The following is a 27,200-nucleotide window of genomic DNA, read 5'->3' on the forward strand; positions in this document are numbered from 1 at the left end:
TGGATTCTTTGAAATGAAATTGCTTGAGTCAAAGAGAAATGCCTGTTTACGTTTTTGATAGCTCTATTGTAAGTTTTTATTCAATGGGTATAAAGTTTCATTTATGCAAGATTAATAAGTTCTAGAGATCTGCTATACAACATAATATTTATAGTTAACAATATGTATCAGGCACCTAAACAGTTAAGAGGTAGGTCTCCTATTACATGATCTTACCACAAAAAAAGGTAGGGGCAAAAGACATTTTTGTAGGTGATGGCTATGTTTATTACCTTGATGCTTGATGTGGTAATGATTTCACAGGGGTATGCATGTGTCCAAGCTCATCAAACTGTATACATTATGTGCAGTTTTTATATATCAATTATACTTCAATCAAGTTGTTTAAAACAAAGAGAGAAATATATGCACACTTTAGTTTGAGAAGCCTTGTATTAAAATTTCTTAGACTTAAAGGGACATAATGAACAGTAATAAACCAAACAACTATTTTTATATAAAATTTTGATAGCTCCTTACAGAAAGGAAATGTCAATTTATGCTCTACCAGTAATATATCAATGGTTTTCAACCTTGAAACAGAGCGAAATGGATCAGGGCTCTTAAAAACAAAAACAAACATACTAATAAACAACAGACTCTGAGCCCAGGTACCTTTCTTGGAAGTTTTGGTCCTGGATGGAATGTAGGCATTGATACTCTTTAAAATATCCCTGCAGTATTAAAATTGTTCATCTAGGATTGAAATCTATTGTTACAAATTCTCACCAATTTGTAGTTTAAAAAAATTTTTTTAGTTTGGCCAATTCTGATAAAGGAAAAAATGTATCTTGTTTGAATTGCAATATTTCTGATTATTAGTGAGGTTGATACATTTTTTTCATATGTCCAATAGCCATTGCATTGTGTCCTTTGCCTACTTTTATATGTGGATGTTTGTCTTTTTATTCCTTATGATGCAGGTTAATCTTTTGGCTGTTATATTAATTGCGGATATTTTCTCTTAGTTTGCCACATGTCTTTACTCTTTTGTATGTTAAAAAATATCACTATTTCTTCAGGGCTTATGGGTTGTGTGTCTTAGGAACTAGGAAGGTTTTTCTGAAGCCATTTCAAGAGTACAGAAATATTTTCTTATTTCCTCCTGGTAGTTTTATACTTTTTTCTTGACATGTTCAAATCTTTATCTGGAATTCACTTTATGTATAGTATACAGTAGGCACCTAACTCTACCTTTTTTCTCTAGAAGGACAGTCAGCTGTATCAACACAGATTCTTAGCTCATCCACTCTTCCCTCCAATGATCTGGGAAGCTACCTTTATCAAATTCTGTAGTCTCACATGTGAGAGTTTTGTTTCTGGATCTTTCTCTGTTGCATTGATTTATGGGATGTTACCATGCTGTTTTAATTACCATAACTTTGGTATTTATTATTTGGAAGACCAGATAGGTGTCTTAAAATTTTTTTAACTGGGTGGGCATGGTGTCTTACCATGTAACCCCAGCACTTTGGGAGGCTGAGATAAGAGGATCACTTGAGGCCAGGAGTTCATGACCTGCCAGGGCAACATAGTGAGACCCTCACCTCTAAAAAAAAAATTAGATGAGCATGGTGACACATGACTGTAGTCCTAGATACTTGAGAGGCTGAGGCAGGAGGATCTCTTGAGACCAGCAGTTTGAGGTTACAGTGAGCTATGATCTTTATGATGCGACTGTACTCCAACCTGGGTAACCAAGCAAGACCTCATCTCAAAAAGAGCAACAAAAAATTTTTTTAAACTTTTTTGGTGAATTTTCCATTCCAGATCATCTTTAGAAGAAGACAAAGTTAAAAACAAAACTCAAAAATTCTGTTGGCATTTTGGTTGGCTTTCATGAATTTATAAATTACTTTTGTATAAATTGCAATTTTAATAACCTTAAGTTATCTCATTTAGGAACATGACGTGACCATTTGTTTGTTTAGTCTTTTATGTACTTAGTAAAACTTAATAGCTTTTTCCATACATATGCAAAACGTTTCCTGTGAAATTTAGTTATAGATATTTTTATTATTATTTTGCTAATACTGGCATGGGAACTTTTTTCTAAATACATTTTGATTTGTTATTCTTAGTGTATGAAGAGTTACTTATTTTTAAATGTTGCTCTTGTATCCAACTATTTTTATGAATTATTATAATTATTGAGTTCATTGTTTTGAATCTTTCTACAAAGACAGTTCCATTTGCTTATACATTTTTCCTCATTGCAATGACTAGGACATTCCAGTAAATTGCCAATTTCTTTTTAAGTTTCCGTGGACTTAAAAAGAATGTGTATAGAATCCTTGCATGTTCCTTCCCCAGTCCTGATAAAAATTCTTAGCAAGCTTGTCATACAACAGCCTGCCTCTAATTTCTTTAAGAATATATACATATATTTTTTTTTTCTTTTTTCTTCTGGAAATAGTATGTTCTCTTTTTCTTTGGGGTTCTGTTGCATCTTGGGTTTATGAGCGCTGAGTCATCAGCATAAAGGACGTTTGCAAATAAACAGAAGGCGAAGCAATATATTTTACTACCTTGACTCACAGGGCTATATGCCACTCACTGCGAGCACTTACCTTTTAGCATTTCTAATCTTGGGAGAAGAAGAGTATCTCTACGCCAAGCTTACACTGGGCGCCGGCCCTGTAATCACTAATGAACAGTCCCTGGCAGGCGTGCGCTGGTCCTGCTCGCTGAGTGGCATGTTTGTAGGAAAAAATGCTGTGGGCGCTCGGAGCCAGCTGGAGGCTGCGCGGTGGCTGTGGCCTCTCCAGGGCTCACCCGTGCTCCTTGATTGCAGACAGGGCGGGGCCCTCCTCCCTCTCTGCCTGCCTTCCTGTCCCACTGCCGTCTCGCGGGGTCTGACAGTAGCTTCCAACGACGACCCTGTAGAATCTCACCTCCTGGCTTGTAGGTTCCTTTCCGGAACAAAGTTGATAGAAACGCTCATTTCAAAAGTCTGTTTATGGCGTGTGATGAGTCACCTCAACCTCCTGCCCCAAGGTGTCCTCTGTTCTCCCGATCTCCACAGCCACCTGATGGTCTCCAGGCACCCACACCTGCCCCTCCAGCAGGGGCCTCTGCAGCCCGCGTGCTCGGTTAAAAACGTCATCAGCTTTTGTTGGCCAAACTTGAGATGAAGATGAAATTTCCCAACCTGGCCGCTGAGCCCGAGTAGCCCAGCTAGCTTTTCAGCTCCTCTTGTGTCACTCTTGCATTCCGGGGCTGGCCACGTGGGCCTTCTCCAGGTCTGAAACGCACCACGCTTCACTCCACTGGGGGCTTTTGCCTGTACTCTTTGCTCAGTTGGTGGTCTTCTCCTACCTGGGAAAGCACCTACTTTCTGTCCAGATCTCAGCTCAGACATTCCTCCCCTGGGTGAGGCCCCAGCTAGATCATAGTCCCTGTGATGTGTGTCTCTGGTGTGACACCCCTCAAAGTTTTCATTTATTTGAGTGAGGTTAAAAAAGTTAAAATCTTTTCCCTCCACCAAACTATGAGCTCCATGCAGGCAAGGAGCAGTATGCCGGGATGTCTCTAGTTCCTGTGGTCTGCCTGGGCACATAGTGAACATGCTGCACAGTTGTCCAACGGAAGGATGCAAACGTGAGTGGAGGCAGCTTGCTCCCCGCCTTACTCTCCAACACACTGTTCGTCTCAATCCAGTGAGTGTTTATTTCTTCCTTATCAACAGTGAGGGAGAGGCATTTCTCTGTTTATCAGACAGGGTAAGACTTCATTTCAAAGATTTTATTTGAAGTAATTTTAAAAAAAACATGACTTAGAAAAATATCCTCAATTCATGTTGTCTTTCAAAAAGAAATTTTAATAAAAGTAAGATTCATTCAATCTCTGCATCTTTGCAACCTGACGGTGACAATGAACAAATGCATCCTGGCCATCGAAAGGAATGTGAACTGCAAAAAGCCCAAAGGCCAACAGAGCCTGGAGATGTTTGAGAAGAAACAGTGGCAGGAGGACAACTCGCAAAAGAAATGCATCAATCTAAGAAGTGGAAAAGCTTATTGGAAGCATCTTTCAGAACCCTTCAGAAGCTAGTAAAGTAATATTTTACTATATTTTCTCCAGCTCTTAAAACCTCACAAATGCAAATGCATGATAAAATGTGAAAATAAGTATTGGCAACTAATTATGCCCTCAGGGGAGATCTAATTGAAAAGGGGGTGTATTTGCACTGTTTCTCCTCAGTTAGATGTTTACGGCACCTGGACAAAGTAGAACAAACATTTGAAAATCCTTTGACATAGCTGGTATTTAAAGAATAGCAGTTGGCTAACATTTGTGGCTCTGTATGTTGAATATTTTGGCCCTGGACCTCTGGTATTCATTCTGAAAGATTTATAATCCTTTTGGGAGTGTGGTCAGTGACAAGAGTAGAACTAAATCCTGAAATGTGGAAAAACTAACTTTCCCTAATATAAAACTGTTCTAAAAAAAAATCCCTCAAGCCTATGAATATGTTTCCAGATTTTCAGAAAAAAAAAAAAAGCTGAGGATTTACAGAAAAAAAAATTTTTTTTCTGTAAGGGTCTCCCTTCTTAATTGTCAGTTCTTTGACTTCCATATTGGCCTGGAAATAACTCAGAAATATATAAACTCTTACCTGTGGTGCTTCTGCTGCAATGGAATGACCTTTAAAAGTTTATGTCATTGGTTATAGCGTAAGTAATGAAAGGCAGAAGTAGTCTAGAAGAGAAAAATTAAGACACTTGAAATAGGAAACAAAGATTGTGCTGAGTGTATAAGCCGAAAATTGCTACCAAAGAAAATACCGTGATGCAAGAATAGCAGTCAAGAGAACCCTTGCTCATGCGCAGCCCGGGGTGTCAGGCTGGGCCTGCTAGGGGACGGGAGGAGGCCCTTGGTTCTGCCAAAGGGTGACACCCTGTTCCACCTCGCCCTGCGCTTTCTAGTCGCGTCTACTCTGCCTGAAGAACTCTCTCTACCTGAAGCTCGGGGTTTGCATTTTCAAACTCATGATATAGAAACCCAACTTTGTTCCTTTACAGATACCTCCCCTGACCCCTACTCTAGAAGCTTCTAGCTCCTTTTAACCATTTAAATTCAGGGGGGAAAAAGGCTTGTTCAAATAAAAATGATTTTTCTTATCTTTTTTGCTCTTTTTTTTGTGCATTATATAATTGCCTGTAACAAATGATGGTCAGCACGTAGAGCCTGCTTTATGGTTTACAGAAATTATCTGCCTTTTGTTTTTCTAAAAGAGGAATAGGAAGTGCTAGCAGGTAGGAGGCTTATGCCCCCAAATAAGGGAGTTTATGAACCTGATAGTGAGAAAAACAGGATTTATCATTTTTTATTTTAAAAGCAACTGGAGGAAAATTGGTGGAGGTAACATTTCTCTTGATAGCAAGGGGAAGAGGGCATGAAAAGTTGTAAGAACATAATTTATTGTTTTAAATGTAAAGAATAGGAAATTAAGGCTCTGGCCATTCTAAAGTTGATCTTGACTAAAGAGGACCTCCTGGCTCGCCCACTGGGAGGCTTCGTGTGGACAGTGGGAACTGTCGGTGATCGCTGTTTGTGGCGTTTCTAGAGACGTGCAAAGAATTTTCTTAAAAGGAGTAAGAGGAAAGACTGAACTCTAAACCTTTCCATCTTCACTCGGGGTCCTCTAGCAATCCCATTTCAGTTTCTTATTTTAATAGTAACCTATCGTGTTGAATTCACAAGAGGATTTGCTGATGAGCCACGTATGATACGAAGGAGGAGGGGGTGGGGCACTTGTGTGTAATTTCCGTTTCCTGTGCTAAGCCCATTATACAGATTATCTATTATATAAAAATACTTTTAATAGTTACATATTTTGTATACTATATTTTTAAATTTCTATATTTATATATAAACATAAAACATTTACATAAATAATAATGTATACATTATATAATAAATAATCTATATTTATATATTATATATGTGTGTAATTTTTCATATATAAAAATAGATGATTGCAATGTAAAATAATGATTAACAAATGAAAATAAATATAAATCGAAGGTTTCTTTCCTTAAAAGAGAGAGCAACTGGAGGCCATTGGTACTGTTTTGAGGCGGGAATCACAGGCTGTTAGCACCACTCACAAAAGCAGTCTGTGCTCAGCTCCAACAGAAGTATAGGCTCTGTGTCACGGGCAGCTTCAGTGCTCACGCCCGTGCTCTTGTTTGCCGGCCACTCTCTGTAATGACACGCGCTGCGCTGTGTTCTTCAGAAGATTTTCAAAGCGGTCACGACCAGTGGTCATTATTTAAGAATTTCTGCAGTGCATTCGGATTTTAATCTCCTAGCAGGTCTGGTTTGCTGATAAGGCATTAATTTCATGTTAATCATTCAGATTTTTGGTTTTTACCTTAAAGGAGCAGCTCACCACTGCTCTTGACACGTGGCTATTCGCCGAGCAGACATTGGCACGGTTCCCTGCGTTGGGCCGGCCTCTCGCTCACCTGGAAAAGCTCTCTTTCTTCTTCGTCCTGCCCATCAAATCCATTTCCGGGTCCTGCTGGAATTGGCTTCCCTTTCCAAACCCACAGCCCTCTCCCACCTGCTCCAGGTCCCAGTCTGCATTGCTGTACAGTCTCTCTTTCTCCAGGTTGTTTCTATTCCAGAATGTTCTACCCACATCTGCAAGAATAATTTCCAGACACCGTCTGCATTACACAACACACTGCTCAAGAGTGGTGGGGTGGGAGGGGACCATGTCTTACCTCCACGTACAGCTTCCATTCCTCAGCCGGTCTCACAAGCCCCGCCCCTTGACTCTCTTTCATGTACTGATGCCACCTAATGTGCCGGCTCAAGGACACAGACCCCTTTAGATGTTGGCTCCTCATTGGAGCAATGTTTATGACGCTCTCTACAGCTTGTCCGTGCTTCAGCTGTACACGATTCATCTAACAAACTGCAGCCACTCAGAGCAGGGCTTGGATTCACAGCCATTTGGTGCATTCCTCAGGGAACGGGGTTCGATCTAACCGTCTCTGGCATCGCGTCTCTGTAGGGAGGAAACCAGACAGCTACAGTGATTGCGCTGTGCTCAATGAGGGACTTCAACCTGGCTCAAGAGACCTGCCAGTTGGCAATCAGAGATGTCGGAGGCCTGGAGGTGCTGATAAATTTGCTTGAAACCGATGAAGTCAAATGCAAGGTGAGCGGCTCCATCCCAGTGTGCGAGGGGTCTCCTCACCTTCCTGTGCTCTCTCCTCGGCTCCAGTGTCAGCCTCTCCGTGCTGCCCACTTCCTGTCTTCACCGGCTGTGGTTGCTGGTAACCAGCCTGCTGCTTTTATGAGCTGTGCTTTCTCTTCTTTAGCTTTTCCTCTTTCTCCTGCTCTTCCTCATTCGTCCCCGATGCATGCGTGTTTACCTACGCGAAGGAAAACACGGAGGACGCGTGTGACCACTGCTCGTGGACACTACTTCTGAACAAACTTAATTGGGGAAGGATTTTAGGCAGCCTTGGAATTTCGAAAGACATCGTGCTGGTTATGTATTAAGCACTCATTCATCTGTAACTTTTTTTTTTTCTTGTGCAGATTGGCTCATTAAAAATCCTGAAGGAAATCAGTCATAATCCTCAAATCAGACGTAATATCGTTGACCTTGGGGGATTACCAATTATGGTGAATATACTCGATTCCCCACACAAGAGCCTGAAATGCTTGGCGGCCGAGACCATCGCCAATGTCGCCAAGTTTAAAAGAGCCCGGCAGGTGGTGAGGAAGCATGGAGGCATCACGAAGCTGGTGAGTGGACTGACGTGGGCAGCAGGGCAGGGAAAGGAAGGGGAGGGCAGGGGAGAGAAGGAAGGGGAGGGCAGGGGAGAGAAGGAAGGGGAGGGCAGGGGAGAGAAGGAAGGGGAGGGCAGGGGAGAGAAGGAAGGGGAGAGCAGGGGAGAGAAGGAAGGGGAGGGCAGGGGAGAGAAGGAAGGGGAGGGCAGGGGAGAGAAGGAAGGGGAGAGCAGGGGAGAGAAGGAAGGGGAGGGCAGGGGAGAGAAGGAAGGGCAGGGCAGGGGAGAGCAAGGGAGGGGACGGTGCTCCTTACTGGCCTTACTGGCTTACTGGCTCCTTACTGGCTCCCTACTGGCCTTTCCGGACAGTCCTCAGCCATATGGGTGTGTTCTGAGACTCTTGTTTTTGTGTCACATGTCCTTAAGAATAATTTTTGCATATTTACATCAGTCAGTGGCCAAGAAACATGTTCAAACTCAATTTTCAAAGAAGTAGAAAATTTTTAAAGTAGATGTGATTGTTACCACCTACGACGGTTGTAGGGATGGGTTGGTTCGTGCAGGGATGGGTGAGCAGGGACGTAAGAGACGGGGAGACCTGCGCAGTGCCAAGTGGTCTGGTTTCTCGTGGCCGCTGAGGTGGTGGCCTCACTGCGAGGACTCTCTCCCACGGCGACAGTCAGAGCTGCAAGCTCTTAGTCGTCTCCTTGTTAGCGGGGGGACCGAGATCCGAAAACAGCCAGGTGTTCAACCGTTTGCGATCAGTGGGACAGTCTGCAGTAGAACCATAAGAAACATCCACAGTCGGCTACCACTGTTTGTTTTGGAGGTATATTTAGTAACAAGGAATAAAGTGTGTAATATTTAAGATTATATAACATTATGTAACATCATAACAGAATTTAAAACTGTTGATATTTATGATCTCTATTTTTAAAGACCTACCCTACCAGTAGAGGGAAAAGAAACCTACTAGAAATAAACACACAAAATTGCTCTTGGGGGTTTTCTCTGAAAATTACTGATTTTTCTTCCAGTTTTTCTACATTTGCCAATTTGTCTTCTATGTATGTCTTTTATAATCAGAAAAAGTGATTTAAAAAAAATAATTGTTACCAAAAGAAAAACAATCTGGATTCTGCCCACGACCTTTGCCATGTCAGCATGTTAATAAAAGCGAATGTAGTGCAGAAATGTATTTTTATTCTCCTTCGTAAGGATCAGTAGATCTTGTGTCCACCAGACTTTTATCCTACTGGTGTGTCTCCACTTCTGCCTTTCAAGTTCCTCACATGAGGGACGTGTCTCGTTCATCTTAATGTCTTCACAGCACGGAGTGCAGTACTTTACACATATAAAAGGTTAATAAAGATCTATTGGATTAATATGGATTTTAATGTGACTATGTACACTGAGAAAAGGATTCAGAAATTTACCAAAAGAGATTCTGTGTTTTGTTATTTGTAAAGCACTGTAAATGTCATTATTAGCATCAAAAATGAGATGGACTTATGGTTGGATGGATGGGTAAATAGATGATTAGATGTTGATAGAAGAAATAGCGACAGATTGTTAGTTCTAGAATCCAGATGGCGGATATATGGATGTTTGAGATACGATTGCCGCACAATTCTTTCAGCTTTTCTGTGTTTGAAAATTTTCATAAATAGTGTTGTGGGAAATATAATTATTGCTATGATTATCATCTGCTTAACTAATGAAATAATTTGGTAGGCTATGTGGCTGTCCACTGAAACTACTCCCATTAAATGTTAAGAATGGGTGATGTAGCATAAAACTAAAATGCATTTTTATGACAGTCTCATGCATCACTTTTGGGGACCTACTACAGTAAGTCCTCAGTTAACATCATGGATAGGGTCTTGGAAACTGCAATTTTAAGCAAAACAAGATATAATGAAACCAATTTTACCATAGGCTAATTGATATAAACAAGAGTTAAGTTCCTACCATATTTCTGGTCACAAAAAACACCACCAAACTTCTAAGTAAAGACCCAAAACACTTAATATTAAGCATTAAAATAAATGTGAGCTCTATATACATTTAATAAAAACAAGTAAGATAATTATTTACCCAGTTATTGGTGAATCCGTGAGTAGTGGGTTAAATCAAGTAATAAATGATTGCAAAGCAAAAATTATTAGGGGCATCTCCTCCCACCACACAGTTCCCAAACAGTCACAAATTCGGTGGGCTGCTGAGCTCTTTTGTGTGGCATCGTTTGTCCTTCTGCATTTGTATAGTTATCTTTGGGGTGTGGGCGGAAGCCCGGGTACCCAGAGAAAACCCACGCAGACAGGGGAGGACGTGCCAACTCCACATAGGCAGTGGCCCCAGCCAGGAATCGATTTTTTTCCTAATCAACATTATAACAAATCAACATTGAACAACAAAAACAAAACAAAAAACTTGCTGTATTTGGATAATTGCACTTAACCTAACCAAGATAATGACACGCATTTTAACATAATTTTACATGGTACTAAATTAGGAACAGGAAAGACCAATACTGGACTTGTAATTGCAGGGCTGAGAACTCATCTCTGCAGGATGCGGAGCTGGGATGCATGTTTGGTTTGCTAGGCATGGGGTGCGTGGCGCAGGCAGCACACAGGCAAGAGTCCCCAACTAAAACTGGAGATGAGGGAGATGCCTCGCTACAGAGGGGGGCCAGTGCTGGTTAGGGGTCAGAGCAAGAGCCCCAAGGTCAGGCTCAGGAAGGTGCTGGCCGCAGGGGGTTTGGGCTGGTGGGAGGTCAGTGTCTGAGAGGGACCCCTGAAAAAGACTGAGTAGAAGATGTGAGTCAGCTAACGCAGGGAGAATGCACCCAGGCTGGGAAATCTTGCAGGAGCCAGGTGGCGCCAGTAGTGTGGCCCGAGTCCATGCTCCTCTGTGTGTGTAGCTTCCTTGCCCTTGTGCTGGGGGACGCTCCACACGTTTCCTGAGTGGCACTGTGTGTCGGGTGCAGACTAGGTGGTGGAAATAGAAATGCCTGTGTCCCTGACCACAGTGATGTAGCCATCGAGTGGTGGCAGCGTGGGGGCAGGGAGGACATAGACAGAGCTGCGAGTGTAATGGTGTGCGAGAGGTATTTGATTGGAGTCAGTGCTGGGAGTAGTGCAGAAACAGAGAAGGGGGTTCTCCTTGGAGGAAGAGGTTCTAGAAAGACTGGGAGAGATGTCGCTTGCTGAGTTTTGTCAGGCACACCCACCAGGGGAGAGCATTTCAGGAAGATGAAGCTGTGTTGATAAAGACCCAAAACTGGGAACAGCACTGAGCGAGTCTGAGGGGTTTAATGCGGCTTGACTCAGGGTGGACGTGCCGTGTGAGCTGGAGCTGGAGGACCATGCTGCTCACACGGGGCCTTGCCCAGTGAGTCAACGTGGGTTCAGGAGCCTGGACTTTATATAGATAATGAGGGAATAATGAAAGTAGACACTTCTAGGCTATCTGCCCTGTGTTCAGTCCCGTTGTCTTAGAACTTTTCCCACATTCCTGTCCTCCCTGTAGTCAGGATCTAGAAGCCACATCAGTGCTCCTTGTCCCTGCCTGTCCATGGACCATAGCCAATTGGACCTACAGGTGTCCACTGGAATTTGACATTGGGATTGAGAGACTCTACTTAGCCTAGGCTATTCCCTACTGAATTTGGGGTCTGTGGTCATCACTACATGGGCCTGCAGAGAGAAGAATGGAGTGGACCTCCATAGATGATGGCTCCCAAGCCCCCGGAAGAGGCAGTGAGCCTGCAAGAATGGCTGGCGGCTTCCTCTGACAGTTGCACTTGCGTCTCTGGGGAGGCGTCCTCCATGGGGCAACATGACATACAGCTGTGTCCCCATAGTGAATCGCCTTCCCTGAAGGTTTTCAGTGACGTCAGTGTTTGCAAAGAAGAAAATGGATGCTGGCAGCCATGCCATTTGGCTCAGTTGGTGTTGGTAGCACATGTGGTAGCTTCTGTCCTTCAAAGAGTTCTCATGGTTTTAAGGGTGTAAAGGCCATTCAGTTCTCATTAGAAAGTTCTAGAAGTTTAAGGAAGCTAGTTTTCTGAGATTCTAGGGCTGAGGATGTGGTTTACACATGTTATTACTGTAAATATCGGAGCCATATTAAGAAAACACTATCTTGGTGGGATTAAATTTCTTGTGGGAAGGAAATGTAAAAGCTCCCAAATCTGAAGGAAAGTGTTTCGAAGGGTTTTATTTGTTTCTTTACTGTCACTGGCTTCTGTGTACTAGGAAAGTTGATATTTTAAAAACATTCTTTTTTAATTTTTTTTCTTTTTAATGACTATGGGTACGTAATAGTTATATATATTAATATTTATTGTGTGCATATGATGTTTCAATACAGGCGTACACTGGGTAATAATCAAATCAGGGTCATTGGGGTATCCATCACCTCAGGTATTTATCGTTTCTTTGTGTTAGGAACATCCCAATTCCACTCTTTTAGTTAAAGTATGCCCTAATTAACTGTCGACTATAATTCAATGTGTTGTTCAGCACTGTTCATTCTACCTAACTGTATTTTAAGGCACGCTTAGTTTGGTGGCGGTGAGCGGGGTAGCAATCTTGAAGCTCTGCAGGACGCAGCGAGTTTGCGGTACTTGTCTGTCCCCGCAGGTCTCTCTCCTGGACTGCGCGCACCATTCAGCAGAGCCGGCCCAGTCGAGTCTGTACGACGCCAGGGACGTGGAGGTGGCGCGCTGCGGGGCGCTGGCGCTGTGGAGCTGCAGCAAGAGCAACGCCAACAAAGAGGCGATCCGCAAGGCGGGGGGCATCCCGCTGCTGGCGCGCCTGCTGAAGACGTCGCACGAGGACATGCTGATCCCCGTGGTGGGCACGCTGCAGGAGTGCGCGTCCGAGGTACCCGCCGCTCTCGCCGCTGGCTTCAGTCGCGCACAAAATCGCCTTTAAGGTTCCACGATTGCTTAGGGAATTCTTTTTGAAGAAGTCAGCATTCTAGTAGAAAGAGACGATCAAGCGACAGGACAGTAAGGAGATCAGTACTGTGCGATATCTGTTTTTTCAAATGTCGATTAATTCTCTTACTGTCGTGTCGATGTGTCCAGCTTGGGCTTTGGTGTCTATTGACTAAGGAGGTGTGTGCAGCGCAATTATGAATAGATGCGGATGGGGACTTCCAGTCATGCACCGTGCCCCCATGAATAGCCACGTTCTTCTTCCTAGGAGAGCTACCGCGCCGCGATCAAGGCGGAAAGGATCATCGAAAACCTGGTGAAGAACCTGAGCAGCGAGAACGAGCAGCTGCAGGAGCACTGCGCCATGGCCATCTACCAGGTGCGCCGCGCGGCCGCGCCCGTGCCCGGCGCCCCGCCGTCCCCTCCCGGGCTGGGCCGGGCTCCGCGCCTCTAGCGCGCCGGTGGCGGCGGGGCGCACGTCGGGAGCGCGGGCTCGCGTAGTGACGGAGACTCGTACACGTGCGGAACCTGCTTCCACACGTGCGGTGCGATCATTTACACTTCTAGAAGACACTGATATCTCCGTCTCCTAAAACTGCTTACTTAGTGTGAAATATTAATAGATAAGTAAGTGCCCGGTGCCACCCCACGTCCCTCCCAATGCTCTTGGGAAATCTATCAAGACAAGAGGGATGAATGAATGTGTGTGTGTGTGTTCCTGTTTTGTCTTTTTACTAGTTTACTTACATTAATCTTCACCCACTTTTTTTTTTTTTTTTTTATCTCTCTCTTTTTTTGTTAGGAAAAGGTTTTTATTTATTTTTTTTTTTTTGAGACAGAGTCTCACTTTGTCGCCCAGGCTAGAGCGAGTGCCGTGGCGTCAGCCTAGCTCACAGCAACCTCAATCTCCTGGGCTCAAGCAATCCTGCTGCCTCAGCCTCCCAAGTAGCTGGGACTACAGGCATGTGCCACCATGCCCGGCTAATTTTTTGTATATATATTAGTTGGCCAATTAATTTCTTTCTATTTATAGTAGAGATGGGGTCTCACTCTTGCTCAGGCTGGTTTCGAACTCCTGACCTCGAGCAATCCTCCCGCCTGGGCCTCCCAGAGAGCTAGGATTACAGGCGTGAGCCACCGCGCCCGGCCTTGTATATTATGAATTTCATAATATATCAGAAAACAGGTTGGATGGTAGAGAGAACAATGGCCTTGGCAAATCAGCGCATGGCTGGTCGCTGAGGGCGCAGGCCCCTGCCTAACCGCAGCTGATCCCCTCTGAGAACGGGGGGCACGCTGAGAACGGGGGTTACGCTGAGAACGGGGGCACGCTGAGAACGGGGGGCACGCTGAGAACGGGGGTTACGCTGAGAACGGGGGGCACGCTGAGAACGGGGGGCACGCTGAGAAGGGGGGGGCACGCTGAGAACGGGGGCACGCTGAGAACGGGGGGCACGCTGAGAACGGGGGTTACGCTGAGAACGGGGGGGCACGCTGAGAACGGGGGGGCACGCTGAGAACGGGGGGCACGCTGAGAACGGGGGGCACGCTGAGAACGGGGGGGCACGCTGAGAACGGGGGCACGCTGAGAACGGGGGTTACGCTGAGAACGGGGGTTACGCTGAGAACGGGGGGCACGCTGAGAACGGGGGTTACGCTGAGAACGGGGGGGGCACGCTGAGAACGGGGGCACGCTGAGAACGGGGGTTACGCTGAGAACGGGGGGGGCACGCTGAGAACGGGGGGCACGCTGAGAACGGGGGCACGCTGAGAACGGGGGTTACGCTGAGAACGGGGGTTACGCTGAGAACGGGGGGCACGCTGAGAACGGGGGTTACGCTGAGAACGGGGGGCACGCTGAGAACGGGGGCACGCTGAGAACGGGGGCACGCTGAGAACGGGGGGCACGCTGAGAACGGGGGTTACGCTGAGAACGGGGGCACGCTGAGAACGGGGGGGGGGCACGCTGAGAACGGGGGGCACGCTGAGAACGGGGGTTACGCTGAGAACGGGGGTTACGCTGAGAACGGGGGGCACGCTGAGAACGGGGGCACGCTGAGAACGGGGGGCACGCTGAGAACGGGGGGGCACGCTGAGAACGGGGGCACGCTGAGAACGGGGGTTACGCTGAGAACGGGGGGCACGCTGAGAACGGGGGCACGCTGAGAACGGGGGCACGCTGAGAACGGGGGGCACGCTGAGAACGGGGGCACGCTGAGAACGGGGGGCACGCTGAGAACGGGGGGCACGCTGAGAACGGGGGCACGCTGAGAACGGGGGGCACGCTGAGAACGGGGGTTACGCTGAGAACGGGGGGGCACGCTGAGAACGGGGGCACGCTGAGAACGGGGGCACGCTGAGAACGGGGGGCACGCTGAGAACGGGGGCACGCTGAGAACGGGGGCACGCTGAGAACGGGGGTTACGCTGAGAACGGGGGCACGCTGAGAACGGGGGGGCACGCTGAGAACGGGGGGGCACGCTGAGAACGGGGGCACGCTGAGAACGGGGGCACGCTGAGAACGGGGGGCACGCTGAGAACGGGGGTACGCTGAGAACGGGGGCACGCTGAGAACGGGGGCACGCTGAGAACGGGGGCACGCTGAGAACGGGGGCACGCTGAGAACGGGGGTTACGCTGAGAACGGGGGGCACGCTGAGAACGGGGGGGGCACGCTGAGAACGGGGGCACGCTGAGAACGGGGGGTTACGCTGAGAACGGGGGCACGCTGAGAACGGGGGGTTACGCTGAGAACGGGGGGCACGCTGAGAACAGGGGTTACGCTGAGAACGGGGGCACGCTGAGAACGGGGGCACGCTGAGAACGGGGGTTACGCTGAGAACGGGGGGGGCACGCTGAGAACGGGGGGGCACGCTGAGAACGGGGGGCACGCTGAGAACGGGGGGGCACGCTGAGAACGGGGGGCACGCTGAGAACGGGGGGGCACGCTGAGAACGGGGGGCACGCTGAGAACGGGGGCAGGCTGAGAACGGGGGGCAGGCTGAGAACGGGGGGCACGCTGAGAACGGGGGGCACGCTGAGAACGGGGGGCACGCTGAGAACGGGGGCAGGCTGAGAACGGGGGGCAGGCTGAGAACGGGGGTTACGCTGAGAAGACAGAGTGGAGGAGGGCTCATTTCAGCAGAGGGTTGCATATCGCTGCCATGACTGTCATAGCCAAGCGCCACAGACTGCGTGGCTTCAACAGTGGGAACTTTATTTCCTCCCAGTCCCGGAGAGTGCAAGCTCGAGCTGGTTGGCCTGTCCGAGGCGTCTCTCTCTGGCTTGCAGACAGCTGTCTTGTCCCTGTGCCGTCACTTGGTCTTTCCTCTATGAGTTTCGGTGTTCTAGTCTCTTCTATCAAGAACAGCAGTCCTCTTGGGTTAGGGCCCACCCCCATGGCCTCAGCCTGAATTACCTCTTTTCAGACTCTATCTGCAAATACAGTCACATTCTAAAGTCCTGCAAATTAGGATTTCAGAATATGAATTTTGAGGAGACACAATTCCGCCCATAGCAATGACATACAGACTTGGTTTGTATATATGCCTCATATGAGTAACTATCGAGTGGCTTGGAAATAGCGACTAATTTTTAAAAGTTGCCACTGAACCAGAATCGAAAACCACACTCTGAAGATCCACATGGCAGGTGCCCATAAGGCATACTGCGGTGACAGTTTCTTCCAGTGGTTGTTAGGGATGACGCAGGACACATGCCTGCATCGCATGGCATCAGAAAACAACGGTAGTTTGGAATCATAGCCAGATATGCACGAAATTTATCATCTGTTGGCTCTAGGACCTGAGAAGAATGCTCAATTGGGAACATCTATGCAGAAAATATTTATTCCACAGGATGACACAAACATGGATAAACATGTTTGAATAAAACATCAGGTACTTTTGATATAACCCACTGCTCTGGGCATAGAAACTCTGTTGGGGAAATTCTTCGTCTGTAGATTTCAGGGATCATTGAAGATCTGACCAAGGCCCTGTCACTCATCTGTCTGGTACATTTGTCCAACACTCTGGGTTGCGTGGCTGCAGAAATCCCCTATGCAGGCATGTGGCATTCTAGATTTCTTGTTGACCTCTGTGTCTGTCTCAGTGGAAGCCCAGGCGACCTACCCCAGAGCTGGCTTGGGAGAATTGTTGAGTGTGTAGAAACTGCTATTCTTTCCCAAAACCACCTAAGGGGAGAGACGTACTGTCAGATAGCTGCCAGTGTAGAGAAGAATTATATTTTACTTGGAGGCACCTTCAGAAAATGATACTCTTGGACGTTGCAGAGCTGCTAGAATGGCAGCCACTTTAGCAGTCACTGGAAGCATGGTGCGTCTCCATCACTGACAGCCTCTGATTTGCTTTTTGTGCAGTGTGCTGAAGATGAGGAAACCCGGGACCTGGTTAGGCTGCACGGAGGACTTAAACCCCTGGCCAGTCTGCTCAACAACACTGACAACAAAGAACGCTTAGCTGCCGTCACTGGGGCCATATGGAAATGTTCCATCAGCAAAGAGAACGTGACCAAGTAAGAGAAGGCACTCAATATTCTGTAATAAAAATATGGCCACCCAAACACATTCTTATAATTTAATGCTATTATAATAGTTGAATTTTTTGCTTTTTTTTCAGAATATTATGGGGGTACAAATGTTTTGGTTACATAAATTGCTTTTATACCGTTTGAGTCTTAATGTACTCATCCCCCAGACAGTGTACATTGTACCTGTTAGGTATGAATTGACCCATCCCCTCCTGTCCCCTCCAATGCATGTTATTTCCATATGTGCCCACTGGTGTTGATCGATTAGTTTCAGTTTAATGGTGAGTACACGGAGTATTTGTTTTTCTATTCTTGTGATACTTCACTTAGAAGAATGGTTTCCAGTTCCATCCAGGATAATACAAGAGGTGTTAGTTCACCATTGTTCTTATGGCTCAGTAGTGCTCCGTGCTACACAGAGGTCACATTTTATTAATCTACTCATGTATTGAGGGACACTCGGGCTGTTTCCACATCTTTGCAATTGTGAATTGTGCTTGTATAAACATTCGAGTGCAGACGTCTTTTTTATAGAATGTCTTTTTTCCCTTTTGATAAAAGGAAATCATAGTAGTGGGATTGCTGGATCAAATGGTAGTTCAATTCTAATGTTAGTTGTAGGTGTACATTCTGGGTGAAACTGGCAGAATGAAGGGATTCTTAGAAATGAAAGACCTGTCTGCCCACCCCACCACCTGGCAGTGACTCTGTGCCTTAGTAAGACTAAGAGGCTTACTGACATGGTCTTTCTGTGCAAACAGGCTATTTTGCATATGGGCAGCCATTTATATTAGAAATATCTCTGATATCTCCTGTGAAGACTTCTCAAGATAAGGGAGTACATTTCCCACTGGATCTTTAGAGATAGAAGTGATTTCATTCTTTTTCCTTTCCTTAAATATAAACAAGATGAATCAGCTAAATGTCAACTAAAGAATTACTCTTAAAGAGTAGTCACTTTCAAATGTGATGATTTCATTGAATTTTATTTTAAAGTATTTGTAAACATTATGATCATTTGATTTAATTTTCAAATCTCTCTCTTTATGTATTTGTATGGTTCACACTCTCAATGATGGGCATTCTGAAGCATCAGAATTGTCTCCATCCAGTGGTTTCCTTTAAGAAGAAATTCACATCTCCTACTTAACACAAAATACGTTTACTTAATAAAGAACGTGTAGTGAAGTAATGGCTACATTAAAAGTAACCTCAGCTAATTAAACTTTTATCTTAATTCAGCCACATGGGGGTAGTTGAAAATACTGCTGAAATTTATCAGAAAGGGAAAAAATGTGCAATACAGAAACAAGTCATTCTCAAATATTTACCTTTATATAGCACACTTCCTCTTGGTGTGTGTGTGTGATATAGTGAAAAAAATGAGAGTGAAACTGCATGGCAAGAGAGATGCTAAATGTATTAATGGTTAATACAAAGATATCTGAGGACGACAGATTTTTATCAAAGTGGCCCATGCTACTAATTATTTTGAGAGACTTACTAAACCCAAACAGGTATAATAAAGTGGTGTTTGATGTGTTTAAAAGCAAAAGTATATATAATTAATTTTCATTAAACATTCAGAATGCTTTGTAAGCCAGGTTTGGTGGTTCCCACCTATAGTTTCAGCTACTTTGAGAGAGGCTGAGGTGGGAGGATCTCATGAGGCCAGGAGTTTGAGACCAACCTGGGAAAACATAGCAAGACCCCATCTCTAAAAATGTATAAAATGAAATAGAAGTAAAAGGAATATTTGTTCATGTAAAATAGTCTCTCTAAGATGAGGAAAAAACCCTTAGCAGAGTGGAATCATAGCCTCCAGATATAGCAGATTTGGAAACAGCCTTAGTTGTCTTAGAGGCCATATCGCATAGTGGTTAGGGGCACAGGTGTGGAGCAGATAGATGGTGGGTACGGATGACAGCTCTGCTATCTGCCAAGCTTCAGGTCAGCAGTCCAATAATGGGGATCAAATAGTATCTGCATCATAGGGGGGTTGCAAGGATCGAGTGAGCAGATAGTTGGCATTTAGTAAGTTTTGGCTATTATTCTTAATATTATTATCTAACTTTATACTAAGAGCAATATTGTTTCCCCCCCCACCCTCCCATTTCTCTCTCTGATGAATTAGGTTTCGAGAATACAAAGCCATTGAAACCTTGGTGGGACTTTTAACTGACCAGCCTGAAGAAGTGCTCGTGAATGTGGTTGGGGCCTTGGGGGAATGCTGCCAAGAGTATGAAAACCGAGTCATTATCCGGAAGTGTGGCGGCATTCAGCCACTGGTGAACCTGCTCGTCGGAATAAACCAAGCTCTTCTTGTGAACGTCACAAAAGCAGTCGGTGCCTGTGCAACGGAGCCGGAGAGTATGATGTGAGTGGCCCTGGAGACGGGGGATTTACAGGGGGTGTTGGGGGACACTTGGGCAGGCACAGCACAGCGTCATCGCTTAGAAATGATGTGTACAACTGATGAAAAAAATAAAATGTGTTATCATATAAATAACAACAAGGTTACCAAATCATAACTTACAGGGCTAAAACTGGGCATATTGGGAGGATTTACAATACCCGGCAATCAATTTCCCACGTGGAAACCTTAATTCAATCAACACAGTTTTTCCCTGCCTCCCTAATCCTAGGGAAGGGTTATCTCTCTCTTGGTCTAACTCAGGTCCTAAGTGGTTCTAGGTACCATTCTCAGTATCCTTGTTTCTCACCAATTCAGCAAAAGTATTTTGGGTACCTAAAAAGAACTGCAAACTGATGAGGGAAGAGACAAAGGATTTCAAGCTATGATCTTGTCCCTTGAGCAATTTATTGTCTAATTTGGAAGAAAAGGCTCACATGTGGTATTATTTAAGAATAATAGCAAGATTTTATATATATCAAAGAGAGAGGAACCCAAATGGGTTAAAGTTGCTATATTAGGGTTTTCCAGAGAAACTTAACCCACAGGGTGTGTGTGTGTGTGTGTGTGCCACATCTAACCACGTATCTCATACACAAGTACTAATGCCTCCAATAACTTCTTTTTATTTGCTTATTGGCCCCTTTCTCTTGGGGGTTTCAGAAACTAAGGAATATAAGTTGCACACGTGATAACTTTAAGGGAAGAATATTGGCTCAAAAATGACTCAAAAACAACTTTCTAATGTATGTATCTTTTTGAAACACGCATGGTATTCATTAGGACCTGATAAACACTTGTCAGAAATGGCTTTGTGTATTTCTTTTGATCTTTGGTTCCTCTTTATTTTTTGCTTACTCAGATCTACTTGGCCACCAGCTACCTCTGACCTTTGGGACCCCATTTCTCCTTTCTGCTCTCAGCTGGGTTGTCGTCTTTTCCCCGGACTATTGAAATGGGTCTTACGTGGCGTCACCTCTTGTCTCCTCCTTCCGTTTTAATACCTTTCTGCACAGCATTGACATTATTTTCCTAAACTGTGCATCTGATAATGTTTCCCTGGCCCAAAGAACCTTCAGTGACTTCTCGACGGTTTAAAAACCAAACCTAAATTGCTTAGCTTGGTGTTCAAAGCGTTTGCCTTCTGGCCCCATTCTACTTCTCTGCCTTCATCTTTTACTTGCAAGGGTCAACTGTGTGGATTGACATTCTTATTGTGTATTCCTCTACCCATTAAACAAATATTTATAGAGCATCTTTTGTGCTAGGCCCTGGATTTATGGCGGTACCCAAAACAAAATTCCTGCTCTTTAGAACTTACACACTATTGTGTGTGTGGAACACAGACTACATGCTCAATCAACAAACAAGTGAAATGATTCCAGATAGTATGAAATGCTGTGAAGAAAAGAGTGTGTTTGAAAGACAGTGACTAGGTGGGAAGTGGTTACTTAAAATATACCTATTTTTAAGTAAAGTGCTATTTTTGTTGACTTTTCAGTTGTATCCATTCAAGAGATGGCCAGAGAAAACAGCTCTACTCTTTTCTTATTCTGGCTCTTAAAGAATCAATCAAGTTTTGAAACAACTAAATGGAAAAGAAAAAAGAATTCATTGATAAAACACAGGCCCCAAGAATATGATTGAAGTAGGGGGACGGACAAGTGAAGGGATAATTTAAAAATAGTAGAGTAAATGATGAGATGACAGTGATAGAAGCATTTATTCATAAATGCACCAAAACTAGTTTGTGGAATTTTAGGTAAGGCTTGGCTTCTGGTTAATGGCTTGAAAACTATAAAAAAGAGAGTAAAAGTAGAAAAAAATTATATTCAACCACACAAGGAAATGCCACAACTCCAAACCTGAACTGTAAAGCACACTGCAAATGCAGTGGATTATTGACTGTAAGTGCTCTGCTGACAGCTAACACATACCTCTTCCCATCTCAAGATTGCCCCCAAATAAATGTCATGGTCCTTTAACGCAGACGTCGTCAGACTATAGCCCGGGGGCCACATGTGGGTGTTTTTGCCCATTTTTTTTTACTGCAAAATAAGAGCTGTGCAGTGTGCATAGGAATTTGTTCATAGTGACTCTAGGTCAAAAAGACCCTAGTAATATTGCTACAGAATGCCCAACAGCAACACATATCCTGATAAAGTAGCATTTTAGAAATAAAGGAAAAAAATAGATGCCTCCAAGGCAAAAGGAATACACCATGAAGACAGGTTGGCTTGAAACTTCTCTGTAGCATCTTTTAATAGCAAAAGACATTGATTAAAACATCCTGAGAGAAAATATTCCCCAAGAATTTCATAGTAGCCGAATTACTCTTCAAATATAAAGCCAATAGCACTGTCTTAAGCATATAAGACAGTGAATATAGTATTCACTAGCTGTCCTTGAAAAAACTGCGTGATAAAAACCCAATCAAGAAATTGCTCAAAATAATTTTGAAATTACAGCAAAACTATGGCTAAAAGGTACCAGTGGAGACCATTGAATTCATTTAAATATTAAATTAAGACCAAACAATGGAGGAATTATCATTAGGGAGAATCATCTTAATCTTATAGATATTGAAAATGATAATGTAATAATTCAACTGACAAAAATAAAAACAAAGCCAGTGCAGAGTGGATGGCTAAGTGTGCAAATTTTATCATCTTTCACTTAAATAAGTCAACAGATATGGCACAAAACATTTTTATCTATCTATCATCTATCCATCCATTTATCTCTCTTATCTACGCATCCATCCTTCTATTTACCTATAAGCTTCAAGAGGTATCCATAATTTACATCAGCCATTAATAATTGTTATTTCAGCATGGTATAATTTGAGGTCATTTTTTACTTCTGTGTATTTTTCTGTCTAGTCTGTATGACGAATATATATCATCTTTACAAAATGAAAGTTTTTGTTTAATACCTTGCACAATCCCACCTTGTTCATATGAAGAGTGTATGGATTCTGGAACCATTGCCTGTAATACAAGTCTCAGAACTATTTTTCTTTTGGCAAATTAGTAAAGAACTTGGTACCTTGGACCATATACATAAAATGGGGATGGTATGGTACCTATATCATTGGGTGGTTGTAATGATTAAGTGAATTAATATATGTAAAGCACTTGACACATAGTAAGTACTGGGAGAGCGTTGGCTCTTATTGTTGATATAGCAGTAAGCATCAATTAATAGCAAGTTAATAAGATATAAATAGAAAATGAAAGTCTGATTGTATAGTATCTGTTACTCATCTGTACATGAGGACTTTGTCCCTTAATTCCATGTGTTTCTCTTATATTAAGTTAACCATGTCATTTAATTTGCCATATATTGCAACAAGGGGGCCCTAAATGGTGAATAATTAGCCTTAAAGTCTCATCTACAAGGGAGCTTTGAGGATGTGGTGTAGACATGCAAACAGACAATGATAATTCAGGCCTTTGTGGGCCATGCTTATAAATTTGGATTTTGTTTTAAAGTTAGTTGAGACTCACTGAAGGGTTTCAGGCCTGAATTGAAACTGAAACCTTGTTAGGGGATCACTACAGATCATAGGTGAAGGTGGCTTACACCAACCTTGTGGAATCTAATGCAATCTGAGAGGGCCGGGCGCGGTGGCTCACGCCTGTAATCCTAGCACTCTGGGAGGCTGAGGCGGGAGGATCACTTGAGGTCAGAAGCTCAAGACCAGCCTGAGCAACAGCGAGACCCCCTCTCTACCAAAAATAGGAAAAATTAGCTGGGTGTGCTGTGGGGCGCCTATGGTCCCAGCTACTCAGGACACTGAGGCAGGAGGATCCTTGAGCCCAGGAGTTTGAGGTTGCTGTGAGCTATGATGATGAAGCCACTGCACTTTACCTGGGTGATGAAGTGAAGCTGTCTCAAAAACAAAGCTATAAGAGAAGAGAATGGTTAGGACCAAGTGAATGATTAAACTTGAGTTATAAAGAAGAGGGAGGAGTCATGGATGGAATTCAGGTTGGGTGACTAGCTAGATAATGGTACCACTTACTGATGCAGGGAGTGTGGCTGGAGAGCTTGTGGCTGAACTTCACAAGGGGGGAAACAGTCAGTTTGTCCATCAATATACCCCCACTGCCTAACCCAGTACCGGGGTCTGGGCGCACACCCAACGATTGTGCAGGGAATGAATGGTGAGTTCGGTTACGGTTGTACAGACATTGGGCATGGTTTAAGAGACTGTGAGGAAGAGAAAGCAGAGGAAAAGAGGACAGAAACAGATGCCTGTTGAACCCAATCTTTTAAGGTACCTAAAAAAAAATACGCCTGACAGCAGGGCCTTGTAAGATAAGGACTAAACTGTCTTTTGCACAAGAAGGAGGTTGGTGAATCCTTTTGTGCTTGTGAGTGTGGTTTTCCCACCGGTGTTTTGATAAACACACTAAGGCAGTTTCAGAAAACAGTACTTGGAGTTTGGTAAGAATCCAAACATCATTACTCTCGGCATCATATTTCAGTCACAGCCATTATTGCAAGGTTTGTAGAATTTATTGCATCTTTGAGCTTTTAGTTAGACAGTAAGGAAATGACAAATACCTCTCCCCTAGGTAAATCTTATATAATTCATGGGTTAGGAACTTGTTTTAATGACTAGCAGTTTTATGTTTCAGTCATTTGGCTGTGGCTGTGGCTAAAACTTAGGTCACATATCAGGATAAATATATAAACTCTTAGCACAGTGTTACTAACTTTGTGCAGTAGAATGCATAGCAGCTCTCTTCCCTTGTGTATGTGTTAGTAAAAATAAAAAAATAGCATCTTAATAATAGCAGTGTGGCTATTGACTTAAACATGATTTTTATGAAACCAATGATTTTGTAAAACTCTGTAGACTTTTTTCAGCACTCTAGACTACTGCTTTTAGAAAGTCAATATAATTCATTTCATTTTAATCATACCCTTCCCTAGGATCTAAAATGAGACAATAGATATCCTGGAATATTAAATTCATGAAAAAGTAGATTTATGCATGCTGAATTTTCCTTTCTTGTTGACTTCTAATGTCTATTTGGTAGGTATAGAATTCATCTGGAGGTAATTTGGCCTTCAAGTATAAAAATATCACACCAACATTGCAAAAAACCATAAACACTTATGTTTTGGGGAACATAATTTTCTAATAAACTGCTATAAAATTTTAAACAAATATTGAAGCTAAAACCATAGCAATATGATTTATTTTCCACACCTCAGGATCTTTATTCTAAAAAAAAATTTAACTTTTACTTTGAAATAATATTAGACTTAGAGAAAAGTTGTAAAAGCAGAGAGTACAGAGAATGGAGTTCCCATATACCCTTCACCCAGCTTCCCTTTCCCTCAATCTTAACACCTTACACAACCATAAAAAAATTACTAAAACCTTCCATGGTTTAAGTCTGTTTTTTTTACTTTGAATAGTATTTTAAAGTTTTCCTCCTGTGGATTTTGTTCATTTTTGTTCACTTTGTTCCTAAGTTTTTAATCTTTGTTGATGGTATAAATATTTTTTCCCCTATTATTATGTCCTTCAACTGATTTGTTTTTATGAACACTATTGAATTATGTATGTCAGTTCTATATCCTGCTATTTATGAAATTCTCTCATTGAGTTCATTTTATTGTCAATTTTCCAGGGCAATGTTTGACTGACTATGGCCCATGGGCCATATCTTGTTTTTGTAAATAAAGTTTTAATGGAACATCGTCACACTTATTCATTTATATATTGTCTTTGGCTGCATCTGTGCTACAGTGGCAGAGTTGAGTAGTTGCAACAGAGAGCAAATGAGCCAGAAAGACTAAAATACTTATCAGCTAGCTCTTAATAGAAAAATTTGCTGAACTCTGCTTTCAGATATTCTGGAGAAATTTTTGCTCTGTCACAAGTTCTTATTCTTTAAATTGATTCCTCTCATCTAATTTCATTAGCTAATTCCCTAGTACAGTGTTGAATAGTAGTGAAAATAGTGAAATGCCTCCAGTGTCTCCCTATGAAGTAAAATAATGGCTTTAGGTCTAAAGTGTACATATTTTATATTTTTTATTAGAAAGTATCTCTCAATTTCTGTTTTTAAAATGTTTTTATCAGGAATAGGTGTTAAGTTTTATCAGGCTTTTTGAGTATTTGTGCAGACTATGCTATGCTCCATCTGTTTCATTATCTTTTTTTGCCTTACATCTGTTAATATGGTGAATGATGTTAATGCATTTCTAATCATTGAACTATCCTTGCATTCCTGGAATAAGTCTCACATGGTCATGATACATTATTTTCTTAATGTGGTGTAGGACTCTGTTTGCTAAATAGTTTATTTAGTATTTTTGTAATGATATTCATTAGTGATATTGGTTTGTAGTTTTTCTGTTTTCTCTTTTTTGACAGATAAAAAGACTTGATTATCAAATCTAGGTATCAATGTTATATTTATTTCACAAAAGTAATGAGAAAGTTTTCTTTTCATTTTCTATACTCTGAAATAATTTATTGAGCAATGGGACTATCTGGGCTTTGAAGGTTGGTAGAAGTCTCCTATGTAATCATATCAGCCTACTTTTTTTAAAAATTAGTTCTTTAATAGTTTTCTCTAGTTCTTCTACAGAAACTGGTCTATTTATGTCTTCTATTCTAATGGAGTCAATTTTGGCAATCTGCATTTTCTTAGGAAATTCTCAATTTCATTTAAGTTTTCAAACTTATCTGAATAGTGGCCTATAAAGTAGTCTTATGATTTTTAAATTTTGTCTCTTTCAATTATTATATATATATTTTTGAGACAGAGTCTCACTTTGTTGCCCAGGCTAGAGTGAGTGCCGTGGTGTCAGCCTAGCTCACAGCAACCTCAATCTCCTGGGCTCATGCGATCCTCCTGCCTCATCCTCCCGAGTAGCTGGGACTACAGGCATGCACCACCATGCCCAGCTAATTTTTTGTATATATATATTTAGTTCGTCAATAAATTTATTTCTATTTTTAGTTAGAGATAGGGTCTCGCTCAGGCTGGTTTCAAACTCCTGACCTCGAGCAATCCGCCTGCCTCGGCCTCCCAGAGTGCTAGGATTACAGGCGTGAGCCACCATGCCCGGCCTCAATTATTATTTTTCCTTGTTATTTTTAATTTTTGTATATGTGAGTTAGCTTTCTCCCATTTTTCTCCTGATCAAGTTAGCAGAATAGTTTCTCTATTTTGATTTTTTCTGAAAAAAGTTTATTTTATTTTATGTTTTTCCCATTTATTTTTTATTTGTATGTGTTCATGGTGTGCAAGTGCAATTTTGCTACATTGATATGTAGCACTGTGGTGAAGTCGGGGCCTTCAGTGCATCCATCACTAAAGCAACACTCATTGTACCCACCAAGCAATCTTTCACCATCCACTCCTCTGCCTCTCCGAGTCTCCATTGTCCATCCTTCCATACTCTGCTTCTACATGTACACATTATTTGGCTCCCACTTATAAGTGAGAACATGTGCTATTTGT

The 27,200-nt window shown here is 43.2% G+C and overlaps 1 protein-coding gene across 1 annotated transcript in view; it reads left to right on the plus strand.

Annotated features, from left to right (window-relative positions):
- The window catches only part of ODAD2 (outer dynein arm docking complex subunit 2), a 144,662-nt gene that overhangs the window by 37,657 nt on the left and 79,805 nt on the right, over positions 1-27,200 (plus strand). Inside the window, exons 11-16 of the mRNA XM_020284096.2 lie at positions 7,067-7,213; positions 7,600-7,809; positions 12,443-12,685; positions 13,010-13,120; positions 17,122-17,276; positions 19,426-19,668. Coding sequence (XP_020139685.1) covers positions 7,067-7,213; positions 7,600-7,809; positions 12,443-12,685; positions 13,010-13,120; positions 17,122-17,276; positions 19,426-19,668 — 1,109 coding nt within the window. The remainder of the gene's footprint in view (positions 1-7,066; positions 7,214-7,599; positions 7,810-12,442; positions 12,686-13,009; positions 13,121-17,121; positions 17,277-19,425; positions 19,669-27,200) is intronic.

The sequence above is a fragment of the Microcebus murinus genome, chromosome 25, assembly GCF_040939455.1.
Source record: "Microcebus murinus isolate Inina chromosome 25, M.murinus_Inina_mat1.0, whole genome shotgun sequence".
Lineage (NCBI taxonomy): Eukaryota > Metazoa > Chordata > Mammalia > Primates > Cheirogaleidae > Microcebus > Microcebus murinus.